Here is a 13,398-nt window from a genome sequence, read left to right as displayed (position 1 = left end):
TTTTCGTTATATAATGACCTCCTTTATCTCTTTTTATGTTTTTTTTTTTTTTTTTACTTAAAGTCTATTTTGTCTGATAGAAGTATAGTTACTACTTCATCTGTAAAGACACACATAGACTAAAAGTGAAGATATACCATGCAAATTCTAAACCTGTTTTTGGTTCCCATTTGCATGGAATATCTTCATTTTTAGTCTATATATGTACCTTTACAGGTGAAGTGAGTTTCTTGTCAGTAGCATATAGTTTTGTTTTTTTAATCAACTCAACTAGTCTGTATGTTTTAATTAGGGGAATTTAAACTGTTTATATATATTAAAGGTTGTTATTAATAGGTGAGGGCTTACTCCTGTGATTTTAATGATTGTTTTCTGGTTGTTTTATATGGCCTTTGTTCTCCTCTTACTGCTTACCTTTGTGATTTGGTGTTCTTCTATAAAGTATTGCTTGATTCCTTTTTCTCATTTGTGTATCTGCTCTTCTAGTGAATTTTATGCTTTAGTGTGTTTTCATGATGGTAGATATCATCCTTTTGCTTCCAGATGTAGGTCTCTCTTAACCGTTTCCTGTAGGACCTGTTTAGTGGTGGTGAATTTGCTCAATTTTTATTTGTTAGGGAAAGTCCTTATTTCTCCTCACTTCTGAAGGATAGCTTTGCTAAGTATAGTATTCTTGATTGACAGTTTTTTTTTCTTTTAGCACTTTGAATATATAGTCTTATTCTTTCTTGGTCTTTAAGGTTTCTGCTGATAAGTATGCTGTTTTTCGGTTGACTATTCCCTTATATGTCAGTTGACAAGAAAATTTTACAGCAAGTTTTCTTGTGCTGTTTTTAGAATTCTTTGTCTTTGACTTTTGACCGATTAACTATATATGTTGTGCCACAGAGAGGAACTTTTTGGATTGAATCTATTTGGGGATCTTTCTGAGTTTTGTATTTCTAGATGTTTATGTCTCTTCTAAGACTTGGGAAGTTTTCACTTATTATCTCATTAAATTAATTTTCTATGCTTTTTCCCATCTTTTCTCTTTCTGGAACTTGCCAAATTTCACTATTTGTTTGCTTGATGGTATCCCATATGGCCCTCAGACTTTCTTCATTCTTTTTGATTCATTTTTATTGTCTCACTGGGTTATTTCAAAATACCTGTCTTCAAGTTAAAAAATTCTTTCTTCTACTTGATCTAGTCCATTGTGGAAACTCCTGATTTTATTTTTTACTTTGTCCATTGAATTCTTCAGTTTCAGGATTTCTGTTTGGTTCTTTTTAGTGACATCTATCCTTTCATTAAATTTCTAATACAGATTATGAGTTTTTCTGATTTGTTTGTATTGTTTATATGTGTTCTCTTGTATCTTGCTGAGTTTTCTTGAGATCATTATTTTTAATTCCTTTTCAGGCATTTTTCAGATTTCCTTTTCTTTGGGGCTTGTTGGTAGAGAATTATTGTGTTCCTTTGCAGGTGTTGTGTTTCCTTGATTTTTTTTTCATGTTTCTGTTGTCCTTATGTTGATATCTGTGCATCTGTTATAACTGTCACTTCTTCCAATTTTATGAAGTAGCTTCCATAGGAAAATACTTTTTCTTGTGAATGTATCAATATGTTAACTGGGTAGGGTGCTTTGGCTTTGGTTCTGGGTGGACACCATAGTGTAATGTTCATATGATTACTTTGATTGTATTTGATATCAGTAGTGTCTGCAAATTACTTAGTAGCTAGGCTGTGGGTGTTTGTGGAGGCTGTGATGAGGCTTTGCTAAAGACAGGGATACCAGGTAGGCTAGTCCTTAGGTCCCTAGGTGGTACCTGGGGGCACTGGCAGGGGATTTGGTATGACTCATGGAGGGCAGTATCTGGGTCCCAGGAGGGGTGTGTGGGTGCTGGCAATGGTGGCAGTGGGCTAGGTGGACTGGTCCTTGGTTTCCTGGGTGGCATGCATGGGCACCAGCAGTGTTGAGCCCTGCGAATGCCAGTCCTTCGGTCTCTAGGCAGAGCATGTGGGCACTAGTAGGCAAGGAGATCTGCTCTTTGGGGCCCAGATGGGTTGCATAGATGCCAGCAATAGTGAAGGCAGGTTGGTCCTTGAGTGCTAGAATGGATCACACCCAGGTTATTGGTGTCGGCCACAGGCCAGCTGGAAAGGTACAGGGTGGGGCAGGTGGGCACTGGCAGCATCTGCAGTGGGGTGAGCAGGCTGGTCCCTGGACCCCCAGGTGGGACACACAGTTGCCCTGCTGATGAGGGGGCACGGTCATTATTAGTGGCAGTGGCCCCAGGTAGACTGCTCTTAGGCTCTGGGGAATACACACTTTGGTTCCCAATACCTTGGGGGAAGACTCCTTGATGTGCTGGACTGCCTATTCCTTGGGTAGTAGGACACTGCATGAACTTGGGTGCTGGTGATGTGGCTGCCCACTGGGTTCAGCCAATGCCATGCTATTGTAGCCCTCTGGGTGGATGTAGGGGGATGTCAGTGGGGCCTTCAGAATGTGGAGGCCAGGCACGGTTGCTCATGCCTGTAATCTCGGAACTTTGAGATGCTGAGGTGGGCAGATCACCTGAGGTCAGGAGTTCAAGACCAGCCTGGCCAACATGGCGAAATCCTGTCCCTACTAAAAATACAAAAAAATTAGCTGGGCATGGTGGCGGGCACCTGTAGTTCCAGCTACTTGGGAGGCTGAGGCAGGGTAATCACTTGAACTCAGGAGGCAGAGGTTTCAGTGAGCCAAGATCACGCCATTGCACTCCAGCCTGGGCAACAAGAGTGAAACTCTGAAAAAAAAAATAAATAAATAAAGAATGTGGAGATGCAGGTACTATTGTACCAAGGGCAGGGTATAATCCTGTGGTGTTGGCTCTGCTCTCAAAATGGTGCAGTGCTATATAGCAGCTTGGGTTCCAGAAGTGGGATTTAGCCCAAGTTCCCTCTCTGGAACAATGCAGTTGTGGGTGCTCCATGCAGCACCCTATACTAGGCTCAGGGATCCTGAGAGCCAACAGGCTTTTCTGTATCTAGGACTGCAGGTTTCTTTGGTGGAAATGTGGAGAGCAGGGAAATACCTCACTTACATTTTTCCTGCAATGGAGCATTCCTCCTGGCTCTGGGCTGAACTGGCCTACTTCCCTACTTTCCTCTCTACATTGCCATCTTGAGCTTTCCATGCCTCTGAGGGTCCCTGTTTTTTCTCCGCTGGATTCCAGTGTTCTCCCCTAGATGCTCTACTTGATGTGTGTTTATGTACTTGCTGTTTTGGTCCTTCTTTATGGAGAAGACAGGCACTGGGCGCCTCTCTTCAGCTACTTCATACAATCATCCTTGAGAGCAGTTTGGCAGTAAACATGACAGTCTTCTGTCATCTTCTCTTCTCCTTTGTTCATTTAGTTTTCTTCCTCCAACAAATCCAAAGTGCCTTAGAGGTGGTGCAAAGACCCATCAGACTTTATACACTAGAAGGTGATGCAACAATGGTTGCAGGTTTTATCAATATTTTTTGAAAATAAAAAGTTTTACATTTTGTTAAAATATAATTTATCAATTTTCCTTTTGTTGTTCATACTTTTGGAGTCATATAAGTCTTTTCCTAATACAAATTCTCAAAGATTTCCTCCTATATTTTCTTCTGGAAGTCTTATAGGTTTTTTTTGAGATGGAGTCTTTGTCTGTCACCCAGGCTGGAGTGCAGTGGCGTGATCTTGGCTCACTGCAACCTCCACTTCCTGGGTTCAAGCGATTTTCCTACCTCAGCCTCTCAAGTACCTGGGATTACAGGTGTGCACCACCACAACCAGCTAATTTTTGTATTTTTAGTAGAGATGAGGTTTCACCATGTTGGTCAGGCTGGTCTCAAACTCCTGACCTTGGGTGATCCACTTGCCTCGGCCTCCCAAAGTGCTGGGATTACAGGCATGAGCCACTGTGCCTGGCCTAGGTTTTTAAAAATAATTTTAACTCTTATGTTCACATGCATGACACATTTCAACTTCATTTTTGTCTATGGTGTAAGGTACAGTTTGATGTTCAATTTTTTGGCATATAAATGTTCAAATGTTTCAACCCCTAATCCCTTGAATTACCTTGGCATACTTGTGGAAAATAATTTCACCATATACGAGGGGCTATTTCTGTTCCATTGATCTATATGTTTATTTTTACACCAGTACCATACTTGTCTTGATTACTTTAGCTTCATAGTAAGTTCTGAAATTAGATAGTTTAAGCCCTCAAAATTTATTCTTCTTTTTCAAAATTATTTTGGGTGTTTTAGGTCTTTTGCATTTCTACATACATTTAGAGATCAGCTTGTCAGATTTTGCAAAGGAAAAATGCCTACTGGGACTTAGAAAGCATTGCGTTGAGACTATGAATGAATTTTTGGAGAATTGTCATTTCAGTAATATTGAGTTGCCTAGTCCATGAACGTGTTATTTCTCTCCACTTATTTAGATCTTCGGTTGCTCTCAGCACTTTATATACATTTTTGTGTAGAAATCTTGCCCTTTTTTTAAAAAATGTAATCCCATTAAAAATTTTATTGTGAATGAAATTATTGAATTTTATTTTCTGGTTGTTCTTTGCCAGTATATAGAAAAATCAATTGATTTTTTCTTGTTGACCTTACATTTTTGAGACCTTACTAAACTTACTTATTTTAGAGCTTTTAAAATTCCTTAGAATTTCCTATACATACGATCATGCTGTATGCAAGTAAAAACAATTTTGTTTCTTCATTTCCAACTTGGATGCTTTTCTTTTTATATCCTTTTTGCACTTCTTAGGTCCTTTGGTGTATTATTGAAAAGAATTGGTGAGAGTGGAATTCTTAGTCTAAGGGAGAAAGCATTCAGATTTTCACATTAATGTGAAATGTTGTAGGTTTTTAAGACACTTTGTGGAGAAAAGGAACCCTTGTACAGTGTTGATGAGAATGTAAATTAGTGCAGCCATTATGGAAAACTGTATGAATATTTGTCAAAAAACTAATAATAGAATTACCATATGATCTAGCAATCTCATTTTTGGGTATTCACCCAAAATATTTGAAATTAGTATGTTCAAGAGACATCTGCATGCCCATGTTCATTTCAGCACTGTTTATAATAGCTGAGTTATGTAATCAACCTGACTGTCCATCAGCAGATGAATGGATAAAAAAAATGTGGTATATATACACAATGGAATACACCTCAGCCTTAAAAAAGGGAAATTTTGTCATTTAACTTAGATGGAATTGAAGAACATTATGCTAAGTGAAATAAGATAGGTACAGAGAGACAAATATGCATGTTCTCATATGTTTAATCTAAAATACTCGAACTAAAAGAAGCAGAGAGTAGAATGGTTGTTACCAGAGGCTGGAGGGAGGCAGGGGGAATGGGGAGATGATGGTTAAAGGCTACAAAGACTTAGACAGGGGTAAGTTTTGTTTTTTCTTTAAAACATATTGCACAGCATGGTAAATTTAGTAAATGTATTGTGCATTTCAAAATCTTTGAGAGTAAATTTCATAAATTCTCCACACAAAGTGTTAAGTATTTGAGGTGATGGATATGTTAATTAGCTTTAATTATTCCGCATTGTATTCATAAATCATAACACTACTTTTTACCTTATAATCATATACAACTATAAATTGTCAATTTACAGTTAAATTACATATTAAATAATTAAATGAAAAAATAACACAACGTGGGCTCAAAAAATATGTAAAAGAAATAGATACCTTTTATCACTTCCTTTCCAAATTTGTTGAGAGATTTTATCATGAATGAATCCTGGATTTTTGTTAAATGCTTTTTCTGTGTCTATTGAGGTGATTGTTTGGTTTTTGTCCTTTATTCTATTAATGTGATATATTACATTAGTTGCTTTTTATATATTAGTGCAACCTTGCATTCCTCTCACTTAGTCATTGTGTGTAATCCTTTTAATATGTTGATGGATTTGATTTGCTAGTATTTTGTTAGGGATTTTTTAGTTTATATTCATGAATGATATGGCCCTGTAGTTTTCTTGTGATATTGTTGTCTGGCTTTGATAACAGACCACTAATGGCCTCATAGAAAGAGTTTGGAAGTGTTTTTACCTCTTCTATTTTCTGAAAGAATTTGTGTAGAATTGGTATTATTTCCTCCGTGTTTGATCAAATTCATTAGTGAAGCCATCTGGACTTGAACTTTTCTTGGTTGGAAAGTTAATTACTAATTCAATTACTGTACTTGATACAGATCTATTCAGATTTTCTGTTGTTTATTGGGTCATATTTGATCCTTTTTTGCCTTTTGGGAATGTATTCTTTTTATGTAATTTGTTGGCAGAAAGCTGTTCAGATAACCTCCTTGTTTTCAGCCTTCCTACTCATTCTCTCCTTTGGTATCTGCCAACCCTGATACCAGAGCCTTTTCTAGTGGTCTCCCAGGCAGATTGTTTTCCTTCCTGTATGAGTTTTGGGCTGTGGTGTTTTAAACTCTGTTTCATCTGTCCTCTCTTTTATGGTTTGGCTCTGTGTCCCCACCCAAATCTCATTTGAATTGCATTCCCATAATTCCCATATGTTGAGGGAGAGACCTGGTGGGACATAATTGAATAATGGGGATGGTTTCTCCCATACTGTTCTCGTGGTAAGGAATAAGTCTCAGGAGATCTGATGGTTTGATAAGGAGAAACCCGTTTCACTTGGTTCTCATTTCTCTCTTTTGCCACCACATGTAAGAAGTGCCTTTTGCCTTCTGCCATGATTGTGAGACCCCCCTAACCATGTGGAACTGTAAGTTCTATTAATCCTATTTCTTTTGTAAATTGCCCAGTCTCGGGTATATCTTTATCAGCAGCATGAAAATGGACTAATACAGTAAATTGGTACCAGTATAGTGGGGTGTTGCTGAAAAGATACGTGAAAATGTCAAAGCAGCTTTGGAACTGGGTAAAAGGCAGAGATTGGAACAGTTTGGAAGGCTCAGAAAAAGATAGGAAAATGTGGGAAAGTTGGGAACTTCCTAGAGACTTGTTGAATGGCTTTGACCAAAAGCCTGATAGTGATGTGGACAATAAGATCCAGGCTGAGGTGGTCTCAGACAGAAATGAGGAATTTGTTGGGAGCTGGAGCAAAAGTGACTCTTGTTATGTTTTAGCAAAGAGACTGGTGGCATTTTGCCCCTGCCCTAGGGATTTGTAGAACTTTGAACTTGAGAGAGATGATTTAAGGTATCTGGTGGAAGAAATTTCCAGGCAGCAAAGCATTCAAGCAGTGACTTGGGTGCTGTTAAAGGCATTCAGTTTCATAAGAGATGCAGTGCATATGCAGCCTGACAATACGATAGGAAAAAAATCTTATTTTCAGAGGAGAAATTAAAGCCAGCTGCAGAAATTTGCATAAGTAACGAGGAGCCAAATGTTAATCCCCAAGACAATGGGAAAAATGTTTCCGGGGGATGTCAGAGGTCTTCACGGCAGCCCCTCCCATCACAGGCCCAGAAGCCCAGGAGAAAATGGTTCTGTGGGCCAGGCCCAGGGTCCCCGTGCTGTGTGCAGGCTGGGGACTTGGTACCCTTTGTCCCAGCCGCTCCAGCTGTGGCTGAAAGGGGCCAACATGGAGCTTGGGCCATGGCTTAAGAGGGTGCAAGCCTCAATCCTTGGCAGCTTCCATGTAGTGTTGAGCTTGCAAGTGCACAGAAGTCAAGAATTGGGCTTTGGAAACCTTCACCTAGATTTCAGAAGATGTATGGAAATGCCTGGATGCCCAGGCAAAAGTTTCCTGCAAGGGCAGGGCCCTTGTGGAGAACCTCTGGTATAGCAGTGCAGAAGGGAAATGTGGGGTCAGAGCCCCCACTCAGAGTCCCTACTGGGGCACCACCTAGTGGAGCTGTAAGAAGAGGGCCACTGTCCTTCAGACCCCAGAATGGTAGATCCACTGACAGCTTGCACCATTTGCCTCGAAAAGCTGCAGACACTCAACACCAGTCTGTGAAAGCAGCCAAGAGTGAGGCTGTACCCTGAAAAGCCACAGGGCAGAGATGCCCAAGACCATGGGAACCCACCTCTTGCATCAGCATGACCTGGATGTGAGACCTGGAGTCAAAGGAGATCATTTTGGAGCTTTAAAATTTTACTGCCCTGCTGGATTTTGGACTTGCATGGGCTCTGTAACCACTTTGTCTTGGCCAGTTTCTCCCATCTGGAATGACTGTATTTACCCAATACCTGTACCCCCATTATATCTAGGAAATAACTAGCTTGCTTTTGACTTTACATGCTCACAGGCGGAAGGGACTTGCCTTGTCTCAGATGAGACTCTGGACTGTGGACTTTTGGGTTAATGCTGAAATGAGTTAAGACTTTGGGAAACTGTTGGGAAGGTATGATTGGTTTTGAAATGTGAAGACATGAGATTTGGAGGGGCCAGGGGTAGAATGATATGGCTTGGCTCTGTGCCCCCACCCAAATCGCATCTTGAATTGTACTCCCATAATTACCACATGTTGTGGGAGGGACCCAGTGGGAGATAATTGAATCATGGGGGCGGTTTCTCCCGTATTATTCCCATGATAGTGAGTAAGTCTCATGGGATCTGATGGTTTGATAAGGTGAAACCCCTTTCCCTTGGCTCTCATTTCTCTTTCTGCTATCATGTAAGAAGTGGCTTTCGCCTTCTGCCATGATTGTGAGGCCTCCCTAACCACATGGAACTGTAAGTCCATTAAACCTCTTTCTTTTTTAAATTGCCCAGTGTCAGGTGTGTCTTTATCAACAGTGTGAAAACGGACTAATATATTCTCCTTTTCAGATTCCAGAAATTTGTGAAATATCTCCTTAGCTGATGAATTTTCTTTTAGTTTCTTCACAATTAATGGGTTAAAATTATTTCACTACCATTTTTTTAGGGCAGTTTAAAAAAGGGATGCTCATGCCACCACCTTGAACCAAAAGCTTCTACTGATTTTGTAAAGAGAAAAAAATCAATATAGTTCTTTTCATTTTTGAGAAATAAAGTACATCATATTTTCTCTGTACCCAGGCCACATGTCTCCTCTATTGATTGTTTTATTTCTGATTGGAATAAGCATGGCTGTTTGGAAGCACATATTGAAGGGCAAATTCTTCCTTTCATAGTTAATTAGCTGTATGACCAAGGGGAGGTTATTTAAACCTCTTTGACATTCAGTTTCTTCATCTGTGAAATAGGAATAATTATGTCATTGTCTTCTTTAACAAGAGGTGTGAGGATTGTAAATAATATATGTGAAACTATTGAGGGCCTGAGTAGGTAATCAATAAAAAGCTGCTATTATTATTGCTCTCGGTGAGGAGCAATAGTAATTGCTGGCCCTAGAATGATAGAATCATGGAGTTTTAGAGCTGAAAGAATCTTCACTCTGACTGGAAGAACTTCTACAGCCATTCCTACAACCACCAAACTTCTACCTCCTCACTCACCCTTGCCCTGCTGCATCTTTCTAGGCAGGCATTATTCACACAGAGAGGTTTGTTTGATTCTTAGAATTCAGCAAGGTAGGTAGGATGAGCATTTCTGCCATAAAACAAACAAACAAAAAAACAGTTACTGAGGTCATATGCTTTATAGTGGCAGAATCTGAACCCAAATTTCCTGATTCCTGAAATACGTTACTCTTGAGTTCTCTTCTGTATAGTCAACAATGTAATGAGATTATATTTGTAGTTAGGATAATCAACCCTTTTCTCTCCATGTACTAAATACTTGAGGATTTCTACTACTTTCATACTTGCATTCCCTCACTTAACATTTATTGATCACTAGCTATGTATTGAATTAAACTGAGACATTACCCAAAGCCTTGACTCTTTTATCTTGTCCATATAATTGAAAAGAATATGTAAAATTCACAAAACACTGGATTCCTGGATTTGCAAAAGATAAATAAGTTAGAAGATCTATTCTGGGTACCCACTTTGGTATGGTATCTCAGATATACTCAATGAACCTCGAGTCTCCCTTCACTGGGCAGTTAGTGGGAAGGTGTACTTAATTATACAGCATCACTGACCTGTATCCATTTTAGATGAAGTTGAGATGCAGAGAATGATACAGTCAATTATAAAGAGGTTAAAGCTATCCCAGAACAGCTTATTTTTCTGAAAATGTGAACTATGCCTTTCTGCCCAGTGCAGCCCCAGAACATGTCACAAAATGTGGCTCATATTTGGCATATATTTTGAATTGAATTATAGTTACAAATATTATTGTATTATATGAACACATACCCCATAATAAATACATAGGCACATAAGAGCTTCCATGTCACTGATTGCTAACTTGTATGTCTATAGAAATCTGAGAAACGGCCTTTTGAAGAATGTGTCTGTGTCTTCTGCAAAACTGTGTTTAAAGTACTTTCCATCAGTGTTCTTTTTAAAACTCATATTTATAAATAACCAGGCATATTTTAGGAATAATGCAAGAGTGTTCCTTTATAATTTCAAAGAAGAGAGAGCTTGATTCTTGAGTAATGAGGAAGAATAAGTAAAGGCCATCAAGAAGGGTGTGATTTCTGAATAGTTCTTGCAAGTAACTTCCAATATAATTGTCTCTCTATGAATAAAGTATTTGGAGAGGAATATAACACCAAACAAATGTGTATACTGTTTGTAAAATGTTCAACAATTCATTTTTCCTTATGATTTAATAGAAAATAGTCCTGGTGTTCTTATATCCATTGTTTTATGTTCTAACTGCCCCTTACCTACTTCTGAATAGTATGTTTATCGTTTTCTTAGGCAACAAGATGCTGACTTAGACTCAGCTGTCCCTGATGGAAGCACAATTCCAAAACCGACTGCTTCTGCTATAGAGAAAGACATCTTGGTAACTGGCTATTTCTTTTGTCTGTATAATTGAAAATGAAAGAAACTCTTGAAGATAATTTTATACTTTTGAGATCACTCTGTGCTCCTCCTTTGTGAAACTCTGTGGACATAGGAATAAATACAGAGTTCTATAAAAAGGCACTATGGGATTTATAGAAGAAATCATTCTCTCCCTTGCCACCTAAGACCACAATTTAAAAAAATTTCAAATCTACCTGCTCTCCATATTAAAGCCACCTTCAGTCATGTATAGCTTTACATGCCTTAATTTTGTAATGAGAAATTATCCTGTAATAAATATATAATGTATATTTTACAAGGCATATTAACGTGCTTTAGGAATAGTAATTCTTCAAGTATTTAAATACATAATAATTTTTTAAAATGTAAATATCAAAGACAACTCTGCTAATTCAAAAGTATTTTGACATTTAAATTTTTTCTAATAAGTGACATGTAAAAATTTGTGAACATATATTGAAGTTAAATGTTCATTATTATAGAAATAATAACTTGTTTTAAAATGAATATTTTATGAACACACACAATAGCAGCTATAAAATTATAGTATGGAATATTAATAGGCCAGTTGGAAATGTCCTAAATCCTATTGTATAATATTTCTGGAATTAATATATACAGATACTGATTTGCTTACAGCTTTTAAGATCTACTTCTGATAATAATAAAAAGACAAAAACTAACAAATAATTTTTAAAAATTAACAAAACACTAATTCAGCATGGACTCTGTTAAGTACATCATATATTTGGTAATATAACTTGATGTTTTACAGTATAGTTATTAACTGAGATAAGAGTTTTAGTTTTCATGAAAATACACATTTGTAACATTTAGGAGATCTCAAATAATGCCTATGTGAATTGTACCAAATACTTTTTTATGCTTTATAAATACTTTGTTCTCCTAAAACTTGAATTTTGCTTGGTAGTTTTATTTTTGATAAACATACTTCTTTTGTTAAACATCTACATTTTTCCTATCTTCTTTTCGTAGAGATATTACTATTATATTCACCATGGAATTGATACAGACCATGTAGCCCCAATGGAAGATTCTTGGCTAGAACATGTACTGGATTTAGTCCCACAACATCTGAAAGTCTTCACTGACAGCATAGTTACGTTATCTGATGAAATGAGAGAGGATTATCTTCTTAGTGTAAAGAAATCCATAGGTAAATTGGTATTATGCTTTGATTTTTAATTTGAATATGTGTCTCATTAAAGATAATTTTTGTATTAATAATTAATACCTATACTTGAAACTAGTCACAATATTATAATTATGCCATTTCTTACATTGCTGTTATATTACTTAAGATCTTAGGCAAATTCCATTAATGTAGTATTACAAAAAATAATTCTATTTCTATTTGTAGGGATATATCCCCGCCACAAAGGATAGCACTGAAGAAAATTATAAAGCATTAATTTCAATCCCTCAAGATATTTATTGAGTGTCTAATTTATACAAGACATTAGGCATTTAGGAGATAGTCTCTCCCTTTAAGATGGTCTCTTCATTCCAGGATCTTTTGGTGTAGACATGAGACAAAACGTACATATTTAAATAATTACCTAAAAGTGTAAGCATTAACAATGAACATTAGTATTACTGATGTCACAAATTAGAATGTGATTAATACAAAATTGTTGCAGTAGACCAAAGGTTGACAAACTATAGCTCGCAGGCAAATCTGGCCACTGCCTGTTTTCATAAAGTTTTATTGGAACATAGCCACACTAATTCATTTGCATGTTATCTACAAATCTGGCTGCTTTTGAGCTACAAGAGCAAAATTGAGCAGTTGTGACAGAGTCCTTGTGGCCCACAAAGTTGAAAATAGTTACAGTCTAACCCTTTACATAAATAATTTGTTAACCCATGGTACAGACAAACAGATCCTAAGGCTGACTGATTATCAGAACTGTTTTAAAAATACTGACTTCTGGCCCCACCTGAATTAAAATCCCTGGAGTCAGGGCCTTGGAATTTGTACTTTAAAAAAAAGTGTCTCCAGTTGGTTGTGATAGTAAACCTAGTATGACGGATGCTGTGTTCAAAGTTGGAGAAATAATAATGCTTTGGAGTAATGTGGGGACCCTTATTGGTGGAGGACATTCATTGTATTTATGACTTCTATGGAGTATCCTGGTGATATAAAAATAAAAAGCCTAATCCCTGCCCTCAGAGTTCATAGTGTAATGAGGGAGATAGACAAATAACTAAATATAAAGCAAAGTAATAAGTCCAAAGAGGAAAGAAACAGAAGATACACTGTAAGAGGGAAGAGGTCATCTCTAACTTGTTAGGAAGGACTCTGGAGGAGCCTAAACTAAGTCTTGAAGGATGAGCAACAGTCTAGTCAGGAACATGCTTGGCCTAGGAAATGGTGTGAATGATAGCAGACGCCCATGAGAGGCTCTTCTGGGCTTGTAAGCAGTTCTGAAGCGAAAGCATAGGGTGCATCTGGGGAAGGGGACAGAATCTGAAGGGCCTTATATGCCTTTTTAGAGCACTTAAAGGTAGAGG

The 13,398-nt window shown here is 37.7% G+C and overlaps 1 protein-coding gene across 2 annotated transcripts in view; it reads left to right on the top strand.

Annotated features, from left to right (window-relative positions):
- The window catches only part of DNAH7 (dynein axonemal heavy chain 7), a 349,153-nt gene that overhangs the window by 30,493 nt on the left and 305,262 nt on the right, over window positions 1-13,398 (top strand). For both annotated transcript variants that reach the window (XM_054477799.2, XM_054477800.2), the window contains exons 6-7: window positions 10,753-10,840; window positions 11,860-12,040. In XM_054477799.2, the coding sequence (XP_054333774.1) occupies window positions 10,753-10,840; window positions 11,860-12,040 (269 nt within the window). The remainder of the gene's footprint in view (window positions 1-10,752; window positions 10,841-11,859; window positions 12,041-13,398) is intronic.

The sequence above is a fragment of the Pongo pygmaeus genome, chromosome 11, assembly GCF_028885625.2.
Source record: "Pongo pygmaeus isolate AG05252 chromosome 11, NHGRI_mPonPyg2-v2.0_pri, whole genome shotgun sequence".
NCBI classification, from domain to species: Eukaryota; Metazoa; Chordata; class Mammalia; order Primates; family Hominidae; genus Pongo; species Pongo pygmaeus.
The sequence above is the reverse complement of the archived record's forward strand: the minus strand, read 5'-3'. Positions and strand labels throughout refer to the sequence as shown.